Source organism: Lonchura striata, chromosome 3, assembly GCF_050655825.1.
Source record: "Lonchura striata isolate lonStrDom1 chromosome 3, ASM5065582v1, whole genome shotgun sequence".
Classification (NCBI taxonomy): Eukaryota; Metazoa; Chordata; class Aves; order Passeriformes; family Estrildidae; genus Lonchura; species Lonchura striata.
The window spans coordinates 50,763,802-50,782,587 of record NC_140705.1 but is presented as its reverse complement, the minus strand read 5'-3'; the positions used below and the strand labels follow the sequence as shown (position 1 = coordinate 50,782,587).

At 37.3% G+C, this 18,786-nt stretch overlaps 1 protein-coding gene across 1 annotated transcript in view; it reads right to left on the bottom strand.

The window, feature by feature from the left end:
• Positions 1-490: 490 nt before the first annotated feature.
• CLVS2 (clavesin 2) overlaps positions 491-18,786 on the bottom strand; it is a 56,036-nt gene continuing 37,740 nt past the window's right edge. The window contains exons 3-5 of the mRNA XM_021547125.4: positions 16,010-16,120; positions 13,291-13,511; positions 491-8,793 (exon numbers count right to left, since the gene is read on the bottom strand). Of these exons, the coding sequence (XP_021402800.1) occupies positions 8,706-8,793; positions 13,291-13,511; positions 16,010-16,120 (420 nt within the window). The 3' untranslated portion in view covers positions 491-8,705. The remainder of the gene's footprint in view (positions 8,794-13,290; positions 13,512-16,009; positions 16,121-18,786) is intronic.

Below are 18,786 nucleotides of genomic sequence, written 5' to 3'. Positions count from 1 at the left end.
CCAATGTCACACAGCCTGTTCTATCCTACCCTGGTTAATACCTCCTGAGAACAGAAATGTTTTCCTGAAGAATGGGACATCTCTGTGAAGAGCTAATACCACTTCTCCCTGATGTGGCACCAAAAGAAAAGTCAATGAACATGAGATGGAGCTAGGGAACACACTACAGATGAAGCTTAGAGGCAGGAGAGTAGGAATTATCCTGGGAGAAAACCAGCTTTTCTTGTGTTGCATCTCTATGTGATCTTCACCTGTGACATGAGAGACTTCCAAGTGGCATTTCAAAATGGAATTGTAAATGTGAAATATGTTAACTCTCTAAAACTTACTGATGGGTGAAAAGAGACATTTAGTGTTACCAGACTTTCATGCTGACATACCACTTACTATTTTTCTTTCAATACCCTGGTAAAAAAAATGCGGTTCATCCAGTTAAAGTATGTCTTCCATGTATGTTTTAGCACGAGGAAGCCAGACAAATACTCCCATGTACAAACACGAAAATATATATGTATTTTAATTTTCATTTGGTCATATTTTATTTAACAGAATGTCGTTCTTCCTCAATAACCAATGATGATTAAAAGTAGTAGCACTCTCCAAAGCAGCCCATTGATCACAGAGAACTGATGATATTTAAATATACAATATAAAGAGTGATGTTTCACAAAGTTGCTTTATATTCAGACTTTAGGCTAGAACACAACAGACCAAAATTAACCATTTCACTAGGTCCAAGAATAAAATTCAAACTGACAACAATTTGTGAAAAGAGAATAGTTATTGAAACTTTACAGAGAAAGAACATGATTAATAAACTTGTCCTGGCTTTACAAATCTCAGACCCCCTGAGTCCTAACAATACTAAACTGAGAAACAAACAAATTTTATCCTGAGGATACAAGCATTGTTTGTAAATTACTCCTGTAATTTAATTTTGAATTTTGATATGGTGCTATAATATTTTCCATAAGGCTCCAAAGTAGATTGCTGCATGCAAAAAGGACATCATTCTGTAGTTACTGCTATGCAAGTACTACAGATCACAAGAGCCTTAAGGCACAGATTGCCAATCTGCAATTTTAGATGTCACCATGACTAGCTGTTAATCATTATTCTCATAACAGAGCTGTATTAATAGATTATGAAAGTGTTTTTGTATTTGCATAAGTGCAGAATCAACAGAGTTACCATGATTTTTGCACAGCCTTCACTGGGACACGAGTACCTCCATAATATGTTATTGATTAAACGTTGGGGCAGTAGTTCTTATGTGAACAGTGGCAACTAACAGTCAGGGAAGGTAACATCTTAATCACAAGAGTTGTTTCATCTATACTTATAGCCAGACTCTTTCTTTTTGTATTCCTTTATAATGTGGTTGGCCTTGGTATCATTTGCCATCTCACCCTGTTAACCAGAGATTTATAGAAGGGACATTTAAAATACCAGTCCTCAAGATCTGCTCTGCAGATTGTCAGTGTGTTCGGGTTTTTTTACAGTTTTCTTCAGTTATCAATAGAATAAAGTACACACCGAGACAGGACACTGTTGAACTCAAGAGGGTAGGAGAAGGGATGAAAAGCTGGGAATGTTTTGCAGAACATTCCATATTTCACACAGCAATCCATAGGGTGAAAGAGATAGAAAAGCCAATAATTTAAAAGAGCCATTATTCTCAAGTTGAACTGCAAACGGCAAAACAATTTTTCTTAATAGTGTCAAGTAATCTAAATGTGCCCCTCTGAATATATTGATAGCTTTAAAATGACATTTTCTACTATTTAATTCCTTCTACCATTGCAGCATCAAAGATGTACGTGAACCTCAGGGACAACCATACTTAAAGGAAAGTAATTATACACTACGTCCCATCAAGGATACAATGCAACCAAACCCTGGTAGTCTTTAAGTTATCATAATCTTATGTATTACTTGTAACAATCACCAATTTAATAATCTTAGGCATTAAGTGTAATGCTTAAAATTGTCGGTTTCCTTTAAATCATCTCTGCTCAGAGTGACTAATGGCTGCAATTAACACCAGCAGCAGCACTGTTTAAAGACACAGAACACGGATCACCCAGCTACAGCTCGAAGGCTGCATAATTAGCACAAGACACCGAGGTTGGCAGGGGAGATTCCCACACCACTTCCACTCACAGCTTTCCACAGAGTAAGTTCTGATACTGATGTCAGGGCAAGGCAGGCAGTAACTCAAGCAAGGGCTCAATTCTCCCACATAATTTTCTCTGCAGCAGGGTTTTGCAGAATACATCACTCCCTTCTCTTCTTATGGACAGGTAGAGGGGCTCTACCCTTCCAGCTCCTGCATGCTACATGATACAAACATCCTGGGAGCTACTGTGGAAACAGCAGCAGTAGAGGCACTTCAGGTTTAGCATATGCATTAGGTTTAAATATATTAAAACTGAGTTTGTGTGGGAAAGTGAGAAACATGTTATCTCTCCTTCCTGATGACAGATGCATCATGGGGTTTCTAAGTCCTCTATAATATTACTGAGCAGGTGAAAGCCTCCCTCATAATTAAAATGGTTAACCAGTTCACTCCAAATCCCTAATGTTGCTTCCTCCCAAGCCTGCCACCTTTCCTTACAGCTGTAGGGCTCCTTTCATTCTCTCCTTCCACAACTTCTTCACCCAGGCAGGACACAGCATTTCTCATATTCCTGGGACCCATCTACAGGTGAGGCTTCGTTGTCATGTTCTGACCCTTTAAAGCACCTACCATTTTACATGGCAACTAATTTTCTAAAGACTTGGGAAACTCCATCATGGCCATACACGGTAGACTATGTGAAAAATGGAAACTCTGCTCATAATGTAGGGGGGGACTCAGGCTACTGATTAATTTCTTGGAAGTGTTAATGCAAATTCTATCACATCACTTTTGCCATTCATACAGCTTTCCACTGCAAGCTTGCTTCTTTCTGTTTTGATTTTTTAATTATTGTGTTTTATCATCTTCTATTATCTCTCCCCTTGACGTTTTCTACTCTTAAATTTTTATTAACCAAGGGACCTGATTTGAGATGCCTGCCTTTAGGCACTGCTGTTTGTTGCTGATGATGTGACAGCCTCTTTAAGGAATCACAGCTGCATTTCCATATAAAATAAAATTCCTAATTAACTCCCGCCATTTGTCTACTGCAAATTGACAGATACGTCAATTCTCTGGAAGTGAATTCTCTGCAAGAGGAACCTCTGTCATATCTTTATTTGAGAGGACTTACTGTGAGCCACTGGTTCAGAGAGAAAAGATCTGGCTGACCACAGTCTCTGCAGACAAAATATTTTGGCCACATTTTAACAAAATGTGTACCATAATGAATTATCAGCATCTTCCTTTGGAGGTCTTTCTATTTCACCTGTGTGCAGTGCTTCCTCCCCCCAGCTTTGGATTCCACACCAATAGCTGATCAATTCAGATTTTTAACTCACTGCAGAAATTTCCTTTTTCTCTATTTTTGAATTCATATCAAGCAAGTGTTAACATGTCTTTTATCAATCAAAGCAGTTTACACACAAAAAAGACCAGAGGAGGACTGACAAAAGAGTGGGAACTTCTCACTCGTTTCAATTTCACCACTGCCCAGCACTGCCAGGTTCACAACTGCCCAGTTGTTATTTTTTAACAAAAAAACTACTTCACAAATTGTGCAATCCAACAGGGGTCAGTGTCATTTTGTGCCAACAGAGACTTATGAAGGAAACAAAGTAAGATCCCAAAAGCTGATAGGAAAAAAATCCTACACAACTGAAAGCTGAAGTGCAGACTGAAGGGAGTGTCCAAGTCAATCTGCTAAATACAGACTTTTCACACAGGGTCATTCAAAGTTACAAGGCAATACAGGACATGGAATTCTATCTACCTGGTTTACACTTTCATTTAAGGTCACCTAAGCATGCCTCTAAACAAAATGTTGAAGTTCCTTGTATAGTTAATGGAAGATAAGTATCTTGGTTTGTCCCTAACAGAATTCATTACGGGGCAAATTTCCTTTTGGGGGAGTCTTTGGATTAGACTACTTTTTTCCCAACAATCAGAAGGGAAGAAAGGCATTTCATTTGAGGGACATACACCCTTTTTGCCATTTTCTCAGCAGAAATGGTTAAATGTACACTCAAATTTAACTCTACAGGAAAGCAGATCACCCCGGTTTGCAAAGGTCTCATGGTAAAATGTTCTAAAGAAAGTAGACACAAGTGAATCAACAATAAGACCTTCTTACATAACATAGAGACACATTAATTTTTCTCCTGTTAAAATCAGACTGAGTGATCAAAGTGTCATCTTTTCCATATAGAAAAATATCTTCCATTGAGATATGTCTCTAACTTGCTGTGTTCCTGTTTTACTACCTGCGAAATGGGATAACTATTATTTTCTCAGTTTCATAGACTGTTTTGAAGTTTGTGGACAAAAGAACTATTCTCAGCACCAGAAGTATACATTCACAGGCCACAAAATACCCTTCTTTAGAGGGACCTGATCCAGCTAGCCATGTGATTAAGTGTTTTTTTTCAGTACAATCCTTTGAGACTTTTGCTGTTGTCTTTCACATTGATATTTATCTTCCAAATTTTTCTTGGAACCCAACAACTGCTAATAGCTCAGCAGGACATTCCCCAGATGCAATTAAAGATTAAAAAATCCAAATTCCCCTTAAAATCCCATTTTAATATTCCAAATAAAATCCTGAAGCCTGATTGATTTTGGGTTTTTCTCTCTTGCATGCTCTTTCAAACATGACTTTATCAAAAAACTTGACAAATACATACATCAATAATCATAACAGAAACAATATAATAACAGGGATATGATCAAAGCTTATTGCAAAGTGTTTTCCAAGTAATGCTAAATGGTAGTTCTTATGATGCTTGACAAATTTTAATTTCCCGAACGGAACAGGAAAATAACAAAAGGCATGAACAAAATATTGTAAGGTTACAATTTTATCAGGTAATGTGCTTAAGCTTGGCTGTGTCTGTGATTAAATAATACAAAGAGCATTCCATGCAAGGTACTGAGCTAAAACATTTGAGAGCGACATTAAAGTGAATTTGCTCCTCCACATATCAGTGGCCTCTTGAGGTCCCTTTTATTCCTCTTTCCTTTAATTCTGTTTTCAGTTTGTGACTAGGCATAGCATGTTTGTAGAGTGCAAAACATCTTCTTAAATATGCTATACAGTAAATTTACATTTCTGTAAAGACATCTCAAACTATTTTACAACTAATAACTATTGGGAGGGAGTCTGTGTATTTGTTGGAGCTTAGTGGGTCTGATTACCTGTCGCTATAAAACCAAGAGTCTATTGACATCTCTGATTACAAGGAGGTTTTGGTCATGGAAGTTTCCACAACTTTTGAAATATTTTTAAGCATTTGTGTCTTGGAAAAGTCATCATGTAATGGGATGTTTTTAGATCTTATCAAAGGCCCAAAACTATCAATTTTTAAACTTTTTTTATAAATTTTCTTTTTTTTATGTAGTTGGACAGGTATATCCAGTTTCTCCACTAAGTTCCTTATATTGCAGGATATTTTTATATGCATATCAGCATGCATAATTACAACAAGGTTTTATTCTACCCAATACACAAGAAAGGTAAGAAATTAAGAGGAGTTCCTCCCAAGCATGTGCATTCTGTTTTTAGCACTTCAATTCTGCTATAAAAATTAGACAGCAATTCCTATGATAATAAAGATTGGAAAAAGTTTTCAGTCCAAATTCATCTAATAAAAATTGAACTACCTATAAAGATTTTCTATAAGAAAGATGGAACCCTTTATGTACTCTGATATGTAAAAGAGAAATGCCTTCAAAGAATAGTGAGAGCAGGTAAAGTATATTTATTTCTCTTACCCATTTCCATATTCTTTTTCAATGTCACAACTGCAATTACCACTGTCAGAACTTGATTCAGTGAAATAAAAGCTGCAGCCAAGAAGATCTGTAGCACAACTCTTCAAGAGAGAGGATCTTATTGAAAAAGCAATTTTGTTCTTGCTGAAAGATGAGGTCCAAGTTACACAAAATTATAATATATCCTACTTTCACTTTCTGGAAAAAATGTATTCATACTCGTTACCTTAAAATTCAAACATCAAAAAATCAGACACCAGAAAATATTACATAAATTACAGTTAAGTGCACAAATAAAGGATTTTCAAACAAAAATTTATAAGCTTCAAAACAAATTTTAAGCTTCATACAGTGGAACAGATTTGCATTTTGTGATTAGACAGGTGGTGCACTCTGAAATCAGCATTCTGCTGTCTTACAATGGTCTGCCCCACTATATAAAAGGATCCATGAAGATTTTGATCACCACTGCGTCACAGCTTGTATAAATGTGGAATACTGACTAAATCCTGAAGCCCTTATAAGGAGAAAATTTCTACTGATGCTTTAGTTTTATCTGCTAAGAATTTTTAAATCATAACCATGGTAATATACTAGTCTACTAACCAGAAGTGTGGAAATATATAACATACATTCAAAAATGGCACTTATGCGAATACTGGAGACACATCTCACTTATACAGCATGATTTTACAAGGAATGTGAAAATAAAACTGAATAAAATTGTATATAAGAACTGATCATTTTTTCAAGTCTCTCAAACTGAAGAAGTAGTATTAGGACATTCTACTACTTACAACTTGTCTGGTAAGAAGTTCAGGCTCATTATCTTTGCTCTTTGCATTTCCTAACACATACCATGAAAACAGAATTAGGAAAGCAGAAAGGCAATGAGTTGTTCAGACAAGTTCCTGCAAGTTGATGGCATATTAGGGCATACACTATTTATCAGTGTTGCTAATGACCTGTAAAGTAGAAAATCTTTATCTGCGTGTTGTCTGGGCTAATCAAGGTGATGCTGGAAGAGTCAGGGTCGTCTCAGTCCTGAGAAATGTTGAAGCTGCCACCACAGGAGTTACAGCTAAACTTGAGACAACAGACTTTCAAATTTTCACTCTCTGCTCTTAACCCGTCTCAGCCTACCAAATCTTACAGCTGTAATCATCCTGGATGAGAAGAGGTGACCTACAACCAGTAACTTGGAAACTTCACCGATCACTGGAGTGATGGAAGAAATGTTTTGAATTCTAGCACTCGTGAGGCAGGTTGCCGTGAACTGTCACTTCCAGTGTGGTCAGTGTTTTCTTAACTAATCCCTGCACTGCCTGAACATGCTCTTAAAATACCTCTAATTATTCAGATGTCTTGCTGGGCACCCTGTGTGTCCTCCCACTCTGACTGTCGATTTAAATCCTAATAAGAAATTACATTCTCGCCTCAGCACACCACAGGCTGCGCACACATCAGCCAGCACACAGAGATGGCACAGGCCCATGTTGCAGCTGATCCATCCAATCCCTAGTGAAACCTGTTACCCTTTTGAGGTAAAATGTATTTCTTTATTATGGCACATGTTCAGTAGTGTATATACAATTACACTACAACCAAAACAAAGGTGTCCTAAACTATAGGCTGAGATGCTTGACTAAAACTTAATCTTATTCATCTTTGCTTGGAATGGGATGCTGTTGATCTGTGGAAAGTTTTACTATATTAATAATAACAGTGTCTCAATATACAATCTATAATATATCTAAGTACATTGAATAGGTATGATTTCTTGTATAAACCTTCAATGAAATATACTTATCTAACAATGTCACCTTGTATGCTTGTCAGAGATTGGTAAAAATATATATATATATATATGTATCCAGTCTCCCAGTGCACAGGATTCAGTGACTAACCTCTGCTGCCAGGCTTTATTTTCAGATACTGGTTATTCCACTGTAGTTAGAGGACTAATGTCTCACTCCAAGGGAGAACAGAGTTCTGGAAAAATTCTTGATGTGCACCTAAAATGCAAGAGAAGTAGCTCCAATATGTCCCACATTACAGATTATGGTACCTAGCCAGGTTACTTGTGTAAATGAAAAGTTAGGGAAGAAACCTCAGAGAACCATACAGCTAAATGACAAAGCTATCCAAGAGCTGGTTCCAGTTCACCTGTGATCTTTCTCACAATGCACATTGTTTATGCTAATTAGCAATCAGTATTATTTGAGAAACCAATTCCCACAGTTAGAAAACATTGCATTGATTACATCATCTCCCAAGTACTTATATTCCATCATTATCTTAGCACACTATGTGATCATTGCAGAAAAAAATCCAGTAGTCAACATACTAGTTGGCTTCCCATGGGAAGGACAACACTTAATTTGCTTTGACATTTTTCTTTGTTCAGTATGTTTCTCTCTGTGTATGTGTGTGTGTGCATGTGAGAACACACACATTTTCTTCTCTTTTTAATGGTGTACTTCACTGACATATTTAATAGTCACTCATTTCCATAGCACTTGTTTACCATAATTTACAAAGTAAAATTGGAGGATTATATTGTATTTACAAACAAGTTGGCACTTACAGAATAAATTATTGATTAGTTTTCTTTTTTATTTAATTTTGTTTTTTTCTCCACTTCTTTTTCACCAAAGGGCTTCCAGAATTCAGGCAGAATAGTAACACCTGCTGCCAATATGCTACATTAACATGAGTAAATAGGATTCCAGTTGTTACACTCTTTCCCAATGATTTGCTTGCTGCTGAGAGGCAGTGCCTTCCACCTCAGTTCATGTCCAATGCTCAAAAACTGTTAGTCAAGTGAAAGCAAAGGCTGCATGTTTTCTTCCTCATTCTTATCCATGCGTTTCAGCACCCCAGGATCCACAACTGACTGAGACCTGCAGAGGGACAACATGTTTATTTGACATTTCTAGATCAAGACAAATGAGGGTAAACCTCAGCTTTCTTCAGTTTATTTTAATTTCTGTCAGGGTTTAAAAATAAGGGTACAGCATTACCCAAGCATCTGATCATTGCAAATCATCAAGAAATACCCTCATGGAGGGATAACAGGGCTTTAAAGGGTTCACTGCTGATCTGTAAACATGGGAGCTAAAGGTGGAATAAAGTGGATGCTCTCTTCAGTGAAATTGTGAAGCAGGGAGTATCCTCCACACAAGCACAAACTAAGCTGTCCTCTGTAGTGACTTAAGCACTGACTGTCTCTCCAGAGGGTTATATAGCAATGGGCTGGCAAAGAAGGTACAGTTCAGCCACCCAGCTGGCTTACCACACACTGCAATTAGCAGGATGTGTTAGCTGGAAGCACAAGTTGCTCCTTTTCTGAATAGCATCTTAATTCAACAGTGAGAGATCCTAAGTCAAACCTAGGAATAGTGCCATGGTTAGCAGGATTTCTGAAGCAGTAGACAAATGTATTCAAACTCCCTTTTCAGCTCAACTGAACAGGGCAGGGGAAATTCAGTGATGATTGTAAAATTTCTCCAGATTCTCTGATTCAGCCCAGAAGCATAACATGATACCACTGCCCTGCAACAGTCATATGTGACAGACAAAGAGGAAAACTGAGTCTCCAGGAAAATCAAAATGTTCCATTAAAAACAAAGCCTGAAATGTTAAGATGGGGTCTCACATCAGCCATGGCTCAACTCATCCAAAAGCAGTTACTTCTGGGGTACAGTAAGTGCAGCCCTGGTTAGATGTTTCCTTTAGTGAGAAAAATCTCACGCAGGAAATGCCTACTTCTCTTTCCTTCTGTAAAGGTGATTTGATATGACTAAAGAGCATTTGTACATCTCTACAATGCAGGCATTTATTTTTGATCATTGGAAGCACACTGTGCTTGCAGCATTGATACAGATTTGCCCATTTAGAGGTCTACAGTGCAGAGAAAAACCTTTACAAATTCTAACCTTTCCTAAGATAAGCATATGGAGTCAATTCCCCCTCTTATAAGCTGGCATCCTTCAGTGAAACCAATGAATGAAGCTGATGAGGTCCTTCTCAAAATAATCTAAAGAAAACTTACAAAAACACAAGAAAAAAACCATCTGATTTAAAGACTAGGTGAAAACTTTGGACATAAGGATATTTTCTAGTAATATTTATCCCATTCTCATATTAACACTAAAATGAAGAAAATTAGCTTTAAAAATATGATCAGTCTCTTGTGATAAGCATAATTTAAACTTTTTAAATTAAGAGTGTACAATAATACTTATCCTGAACACTAGTCAGTTCCTCAGGCAGAAAACTAAACCAGAGGATTAAAAATGCTTTTTAAAAATCTTCACAAGGTACCGTGCCAGTGCAAAGCTGATAGAAAATTTGCTGGTGGGAAGCTGCACTCATGGAAAATCCAGTTCATCATGATAGAAATTGCTGTGGAAGAAAATTAACTTCAAAGGTTTTCCAACTGGATGTAAGTGCTAAAACTGAGCCATTTCCTTAGCTGCCAATGACTGAGCAGACAGGGTTTCCAGTTCTCATCTGGGGAAAACTGAAGGGGAGCTGGAATTGCTGCAAACCTGGCCCCCAGTTCCCAGTGAGGAAGCTTTGGTCAAAAATTCCCAGGGCCTTCAAAACCCCCAATGCCAAGGCAGGTGTGAAAATCAAACTGCCCAAATCTTGATCTATAGTTTGTGATCTCAGATGCCCAAATGCCTTAAATAAGAAGGAGAAATAGTTTAACCTCAGTTTTAAATAGAAATTTACTGTCATGCTTCATCCCATTCAGCAGAAATTCACAAATTAAGGTATGTGAAAGGAAAAATATTTGTTTAAGTCTCTAGCTCCTTTTCTTCTGCCTTCAACTCCCAGATAAATTTACAGACATTACTGAATGCATTCTGAGAAAACACAGTGGGACAGAGTTATACCACGAAGCCCCATTGCAGAGGTGAGGAACAAAACCACAGCTCCTCTGCAAAGTTTCTCAACACAGGCACCTGTCCTGCTGGGTAGGTGAGAGGGGGATGCAGGAATGTCAGTGGGGGCAAAAAGAAACGGGGGGGTAAGAAAGGAATGAATTCTCAGTAGCAGTTTGGTTTTAAAAATATTCTTTCAGGAAGTAGTCTGCTTTTAAAAGGGCAAGCCAAGTTAAATAAGATATTGTTGGAGAGCTGCTAGATGCTTGTGAAATTTTTTCTAAGCTAAGCACTTTTTATCGCCTTAGTCATGGAGTTTTATATGTTAAAAATCTTATGCAGAAACATATCATAAAGACTGTGGGTTGAAACTGAGAGAAACAACCCATCAGTTGCTGAATACAGGTTAAATTTAATTTTTAATAAAATAGAGTTTATCTCTTTTATCATAACTTTTCTATTTGTGTTTTAACAGAGTCTGTGCACTTAGTACATTGAAGTCTTGGGACTTTCTGTCAGTCTTAGTACTAGCACAGTAAGTCTACTTAGTATTTTTTATGTCCAGCAGCAAGGAGCAAGGATTCCAGCAGATGCTGGAGGCATGCTGAGAAGGAATGCATTGAAGGTGAAGAAATTTTAGTATAATATTATATAGGTACAGATTTCAACATGTTTATTTTCTGCACTAGGTCTCCTACCCAGTTAGTTCACCCAGACTGAAAGAATATCAATTTGAAGCTTACACTGAAATGTAATACTCTATGAAAAGAGTTTTCAAGAACAAGTTAAATTAGAATAAAAATTATTTGAGAAAAAATCATGAATCTGGTCAACTCACTGTTTTTCCACTAAATAATGTGCTTGCCCAGGACAATCTGGAAAACTCTGCTCCAAGCAGGCTGCTCCTGCTTGTCACAGGACTTCTCATATTTTATTTTGTTGCACTCTTGGATTAAGTTATTTACTCTCACAACATCATTTTACAGCAGAAAGACTTCTGCATTTCAGGTCATTAATTCCATCCTTGTGTCTAAGACAGCTTCTCTATTGTCTCATAATTCTTGTATTATATGCAAATCATACATAAGTGCATTGCTCACCTTTCCCCTCCCCTGGCTCTTTTTCTCTGTCCCATTTTCTCCATTAATTGTGTTAGTTACACAATTCTAGCTTCATATATCTGGGCACTGGGGATTTTGGAGGCTCTGGGAATTTATGGCCAAAGCTCCCTCACTGGGAATTTGAGACCAGGTTTGTAGCCATTCCCACAGCCCTGATATATAGTTTCAGAACCCTTTTTAACTTCTTATCCTAGCTCATTCCTATCCAGTTTCTTGCTATTTCCTACTTTCAATAAAGTGGAAGTTTTTTCAACACAAAATCCTTATTTCATTGTTTTTTTTTCCTTTTTTATTTCCTATAGCAATCTTATGTTTTCTCCTCTGTTTCCACAAAAATATTTCCCTTTTAAACCACACTGCCTTCTCAGTCTAGGCAATCTTTTCCAGCCAAAATCATCTTCCTGGCTGAGAAATCTGAAAATATTTTATGCTGTTTGATCTGTTTCCAGAGTTTACCTTCCGCATCACATGCTGTCTCCTGAAACTGGATTCTCAGCCTAGCACATCCTAACTTAGTTTTAATGACTTTATATATTGGTTTCTGCCTTGTTTGTTCTTTTCTGATCCATTGCTAGGCCTGTCTCTTATAAGATGCACTCTGACTTTTGCTGCCCTTTCTGCTGCCCTTTCTTCTACCTTTTCTATCACAGTTGTAATCTTTACCCTTTTCTCTCCTACTGCCCTGGCAAACTTGGATCAGGTTCACCCCTTCTAAGCTAATGACCTCACTACTTCCATTGCTACTGGAGAAGTAACTAAGCTTTTCCTATATTTTGAATGGTAAAATGCAGCAAGCAATTACACTATAACTTCTCAAAAAGAAGACTATCAGAATGCCAGAATGTTTACCAGACTTGAATATAACAATTGGCACTGATTTTGGTCCTGGTTCTCCTCATATTTTCTCAGGCATGCAGTCACTGTGATTGATGGCTCAGATGCCATAAATATCCTGGCACCTACCTACCTACTGGTGGATACCAGGCAGGGGGCTATGACATAGAGGAAGGTTAAGAGCTAACATCACTACCCAGAAAGATAATTGGCCCAAATTTACCCTCTGCATGGAGGCTCACTCCAGCTAGCACTGTTTCTCTAATAAGTACTGTAGGCTGAGGTGAGATAGCAGCTTATTCTAAAGACAGTGCTGTGTACACCACCTATATGGCACCACAGAAATAATCAGCTGCACTGAGTTCACAACTCACATGTGTAATAATCACAGCATGATCTCTCATCAACACTGATCTTTTTAAGAAAGGGTAAAAAAAAAAAAAAAACTCTCTTCCTATATAATAGACTGAACTACATGCAGCTTCATAAAGGAGGAAGAAGGCAAATGTTAATCTTATGGCAATAATAGAAGACAACAATGCCTTTAACTCACCTTTTCATGGATTTGGGAGAGAGGTCCTTTTCTATATCTTTTGCTGGAGTGTTGTAGGAGTCCGCATTGCATTCACTGTCATCATCGTATTCATGGTCAAGCAGTGTTCTTGCCCACGTCCCCATGTCATAGGGGGGCAACATTCCTCCAAACTCTGAAGGCAGGATCTCAGGGTGTATGAGCTGATGCAGGCTGTTGAGGTTGTTACCATGTAGGAATATCTGTATGTACACATGCAGGTAAAAATATTTGGTATCACCAAAAAACATCAAAGCCCAAATGGCATCATCATTATTAGGAGGATATTGTACAATTTAAACATTCCAGTTGTGTTGGGCTAACAGAGGAAGGCACACATCACCTCTGCCTTAAACATAGTCATACTATGTTCATAAATCTCCAAAGTGATTAAAGCATAAATAACTTAAAATATGTGCAAGGAAAGGGATATAGGGAGGGTAAGAACTGGTGTCTGGTCACTAGATGGACAGAATATTAGACAGACAAACTGCCTTGTTAATCTGTTGTCAATTGCTCTCCCTAATTCTGTGAATTAAGTGAAAAAATTAAGATTATAACCAATAAATAAAATTAATATTCACCATATACAACAAGGAATATATATTGACTTTCAGCATACAGCCATGAGTTCTATAAATAAGATAAATTATGCAGTGTAATGATAACAGTGCTGGAAATATTTTCTTCCTTAATCTAGTCATACCAGTAACTGCCATTTATACCTGACAATACATGAAGTAAGTAATAACAGTAAAATAATCCCTGTGACAACACCGAGGGAATATCTGATGGACTATTTGATATTTTCCATCAATGTTTTGGTAGACTGATATTCATATATAATTTATATGTATATATCTGTATATTAGTATGGCATGATACAAATACTTGTATTTATGTTTATGTTTAACTTTAGTGTTTCCCCTCAGAGATCATTCATGTTCCACTTCACCTTGCAGGGGCTCCTCTGGGCAGCTATACCCTTAGTATGATTTATAAGAGTTTAATTCAAAAGGCAGAAAGACAAAGACCAAATATATGCTTGTCTTTTATTGCTTACTTCAGACCACCTTCCAGTCAGCTGTAGACCCAGGAAAGTTAGTATGACTGTGCAAAACCAGTGATTTTCTTCTATCTCAGAAAATAATTTATCCTTTTGAAAGAACATTTATTAATGGCAAAAGTTATTTGCTTCATAGTGCCTTTACAGCTAAGTGTTTCACTTCTTAGCAGTTGTTTTTATATATGCCTAGTACTGCATTTATCTGAATAAAACTATCACTTGCAAATCTACATGACAAATTAAATAAATACATAATAATTCAGGATAAAACCAATAGATAAACAATAAGCCTGACCAAAAAAAAAAAAACCTGAAGATAATTATCTTGGGTTTGAGGAGTTTTTTTCCCAATCATTTTTTCTGCATCTAATAATTTTTTTTAAAGCTGATTTTAAATTTTATGTGCTGCTCATAACTTTCACATTTTGACACTAAGTTTAGAATGGTAAATCAATATTTAACCACCTGACTACTTTTTATAGGCATTTGGTATTGACAAAAAACAGTTGTAAAAAGTCAGCATTTCTGAAAATATAAGCCATTGATTCAGGTGTCTAAATAAAAATTTAGATGCTAACTGATAAGCCTCCATGTTCAAATGCCTTGTCACTTATTTTTAATGCTGTAACCCTCCCATGAGCTGCACTTTACTCCCTAGTTATGCATATGCGGCACTTGAGTTCAAAAGGCCTCAGACATATCTGGCACTACAATGTTCTTTGAGGAAACTGCAGTCAACAGAGTGCAACTGAATCCTGCAAAATGGGGCTTCGTTTGCATATTTATAACAGATATTACATAAAAGGATTTGTGATCTATAGTTCAAAATCTGTAAATACCAGAGGCCTCTCAAGCATAATCTGTCAGTAAAAAATAGTTCAACACCAAGGATGATTGTGGCCCTGCAGAGTGTTTGAGGAGAAAAAATACAGAGCTGCTAAGGGAGCTGATTCCATTAAAAAAAAATCACCATGTTCTTTGTAGTGCCATTGTACATGATGTTGATTGTGTTTTCCTGGATGACAAATTTCCTGTTACAGAAATAATATCATTCTATACGCTATCACCACCAAGCTCTAATTTAATTGCACTGATGCAAATGGTACAAATTCAGCAACATCTCAGAGTCTGCTCATGCTTATACACAGATGCATGCACACAAATTCCCTTTTATTGGTTTTCATTCAACTTAGTATTTGCAAACTAATATTACTAGATGCCAGCTGGGTATTTTAGCTCATGCTAATGTCAAGGAAAGCACACTAGGAAAGGACTTTGTAGCCACTAAATCTGTTTTTAAAAGAAAGACACAAATAATTTTAGCAGAAATTAAATAGAACTGAATTGAATACAATCTTAATAGAAACTGTAATGTTGGCAGTATTTTTTTATATAACTCCCAGAAGCAAGCATACACTTACATTTTAAAATTCATTTAAGTGCACTGTTTGACTGTGTCCTTTAAGGATAACATTGTATAAGTTTTTAAAACAGTTGAAGGTACCCTTTGCAACAGAGATATATTTTAACATTTTCCACCAACAGCAAGCTGATATCTCATGTTAATCTACGTTATTAGAGTATGATGCATCTGCTGATGACAACTGCCAGGAAATGGACAATTAATTAGAATACCCTTTTTCGTGTTTTCTCCTTTAGGAAGGGCCGGATAACTGTGTAGAGGGCATGGATATACCACGGCTGATTGACGAAATGTATTCCTCCAAACCGAGCTGGAAAGCTGTCCTGTGTGTTACAAAACAAATACATACCAATTTATGTAAGAATTTAAACCAATTCTTAACATATGCAGCACATGCATCTAATCATCCAATACATTTTTCTTCCCAAATGCCTTCATCTTAATAATAAACCTTTAACAAGAAGAAAGATTATTCAAAACTGCATCCTGTCAGTTGAGTTCCAACCTTCTACACCAAGGAGCAACACACCTTGGACAGAGTAAGTTTGGAGGAAGTGTGCTGAGATAGCTTTGCTATTCAAATAAAGACACAGAATTTCTAACCTCCAGAAATGCTTGAAATATTTATGATTTGCCCATAATCCATCTGTGCAATATATTTTTCTCTTTTCCACTTCTATGGACTTTATTCATTTTTAATAGTAACAATCTCAACTCTTCCAATGTCATTGAAGAGCACTAAAAATGTCCCTCGTCTTCACCTTAAAAAGAAAGTATAAATCTAAACTACTATTCAAAATGTCTCCAATATTATCCATATTTCATAAAACTGAGATTGCATTAAACATTATGCACAAACTGTTATGCAATATCCATGAAATTCTTGTCACATAGTCAGAGCCTTCTGGGAACTTAAATGTGAGGATAGCATATCTGTATTGAAGCAATGGCTTTATTTTTTCACTTGCTGAAAATCACAAAGGGCAGATAACTCACTAGGAGAAGATTCTGATATGCATTTTCAATTTCTAAGTCGAGAGAATATGCCAGAGGGTTTGGCAGTTTCAGCAGGCCACTCTGTCCTGGAATACAATTTTCAAATTCCTTGTGTTGTCCTCATTTTGTCTCTGCCTGGTTGATCATATGCACAAACAATGCAATAAGCCAGCTCCTATGTTTCCTAGAGTTGTACCACTGAGGAAGGAAGAAAGAGGTGTAAACAGGTGCAGCTGATGCATGTCCCCTTCTGTTTTCCTGGCTTATGTCAGAACCTTCTCAGTGAGAAACCTCCTCCTAGTTATACAGACTTCCTAAATTAATGGCTTTCATTTGAAGCTTAATTCAACAGGTGACACAGAATAGGCAGCCATGGCAGTCACTTAGATCACAACCAGGTTCCTCACAGCAGCAGCAGCTCCCATTTGACCATACAGGTAACAAACAAGGACAACCTTTCCAGCTACTGCCTCTGCTTCCTCCTTTGTGGGTGCAATAAGGGCAACTTCAGGTCTGTGCCACTAGGATCAAAGGCTCAAAAGTAGGCAATCAAATGGCCTGACATGGTGCTTTGTGCTAACAGACCTATTTTGCCTCCTCTGGAGACAAGAGAGGAGGACCTGTATAAGCACCCAGTAGCCTCGATGTAATCTGCAATGCACCACTTGAAGCATAGGGTCATACAGCACACACCAAAAAAATGGCCGAGAAAAGAATTGTAAACTATTCCAGCCAATCAAGAACTGTCACAAAAGGAAAGCAGAAACTGCAGGAAGGAAATGTTTCATTAAGTGTTTCCAGATAGGAATAAACTTTGAAAAAGTACAACTGTCTGCATATCCATAGAACCTCTTTAGTGCTGAGAATGTGTTTAGACCTGTGGGAATAACAAAGTACAAATCACTTACTCCTCTCAAAGAATCCATTCACATCCTGTCAAGCATGCCTAACCCAGGGGTTCTTTACAGCAAGGTACCTCTTGCCTTCAAATTGTAACAGCTTGCTGGATTTTCCATCAAGGAGGCAGCACCTTGACAATAATTTACAGGGAGGATGACACCCACAACACACACTATTCACATCTGGCTGGCCAGAGCACAAGTCAATACAATCAGTGGTCTGTTTTGCAGCTTTTCTCCAGAAACTTTTGATTAACAGCAGCTTTGAAAGAAAACAATGCTATCAAAAGATTGCTGCAGAAGCCTCATTCTGCTAAATGCACAATTCCTGTCAGCACTAACTAAACATCAAACAGGATGGTTGATAATTTGACACATATATCACCATGCTCAGTATTGTAAATCCCCAAACACCATTCTGAGGACACAGCTACGATGTACAAAAAAGGTAGTAAATTATGTTTGTATCATAGTGATCCAACAAATCCATTTGGGAAGGATAAATCACTGGATGACACCTTAACCTTTAGTTACAGGAGATACAATTCATCTACAGAAGGTTGTGTTTATTTGCATTATCACAGCTGGTTCTCCAGCAAAGAAATCAGGGGCTCCATGCTGCATACCATGCACAAAAGAGCACATACTTAAAGCTGCAGAAATCTCAGCAGAGCTGAGAGTCACACAGAAACTGAGGACAATTTGTGAATAAGAAGATCTCAATAGACACACTGGCATACTCAATAGGCATACTCAATACAAACACAGATTCAGAGCAGAGTGCCAACGGCATTTGTATTCTAATGTGGCCTCAGAATGCTCTGTATCTTTTTAAAGATAAAAAATTTCCAGCAGACAAAAGGATTATCCTTAAAAAGTACCACTTTGACACATCTATTATCTTTTCCTGCATCTTGGAAACCATTTACATGGAGGATCACAAATATATGTCAAATGATCCTCAAATAGAAGATGCCTCTTGATCTTAAAAGCCAGTTTGTTTCAGTGTTTCTCAGATATTCTGAAAGCACTTTCTGAAACTAAAGAAGATGGGTAATTATCAGTCTCTGTGACTAAACCAAGGTGCCCAGATT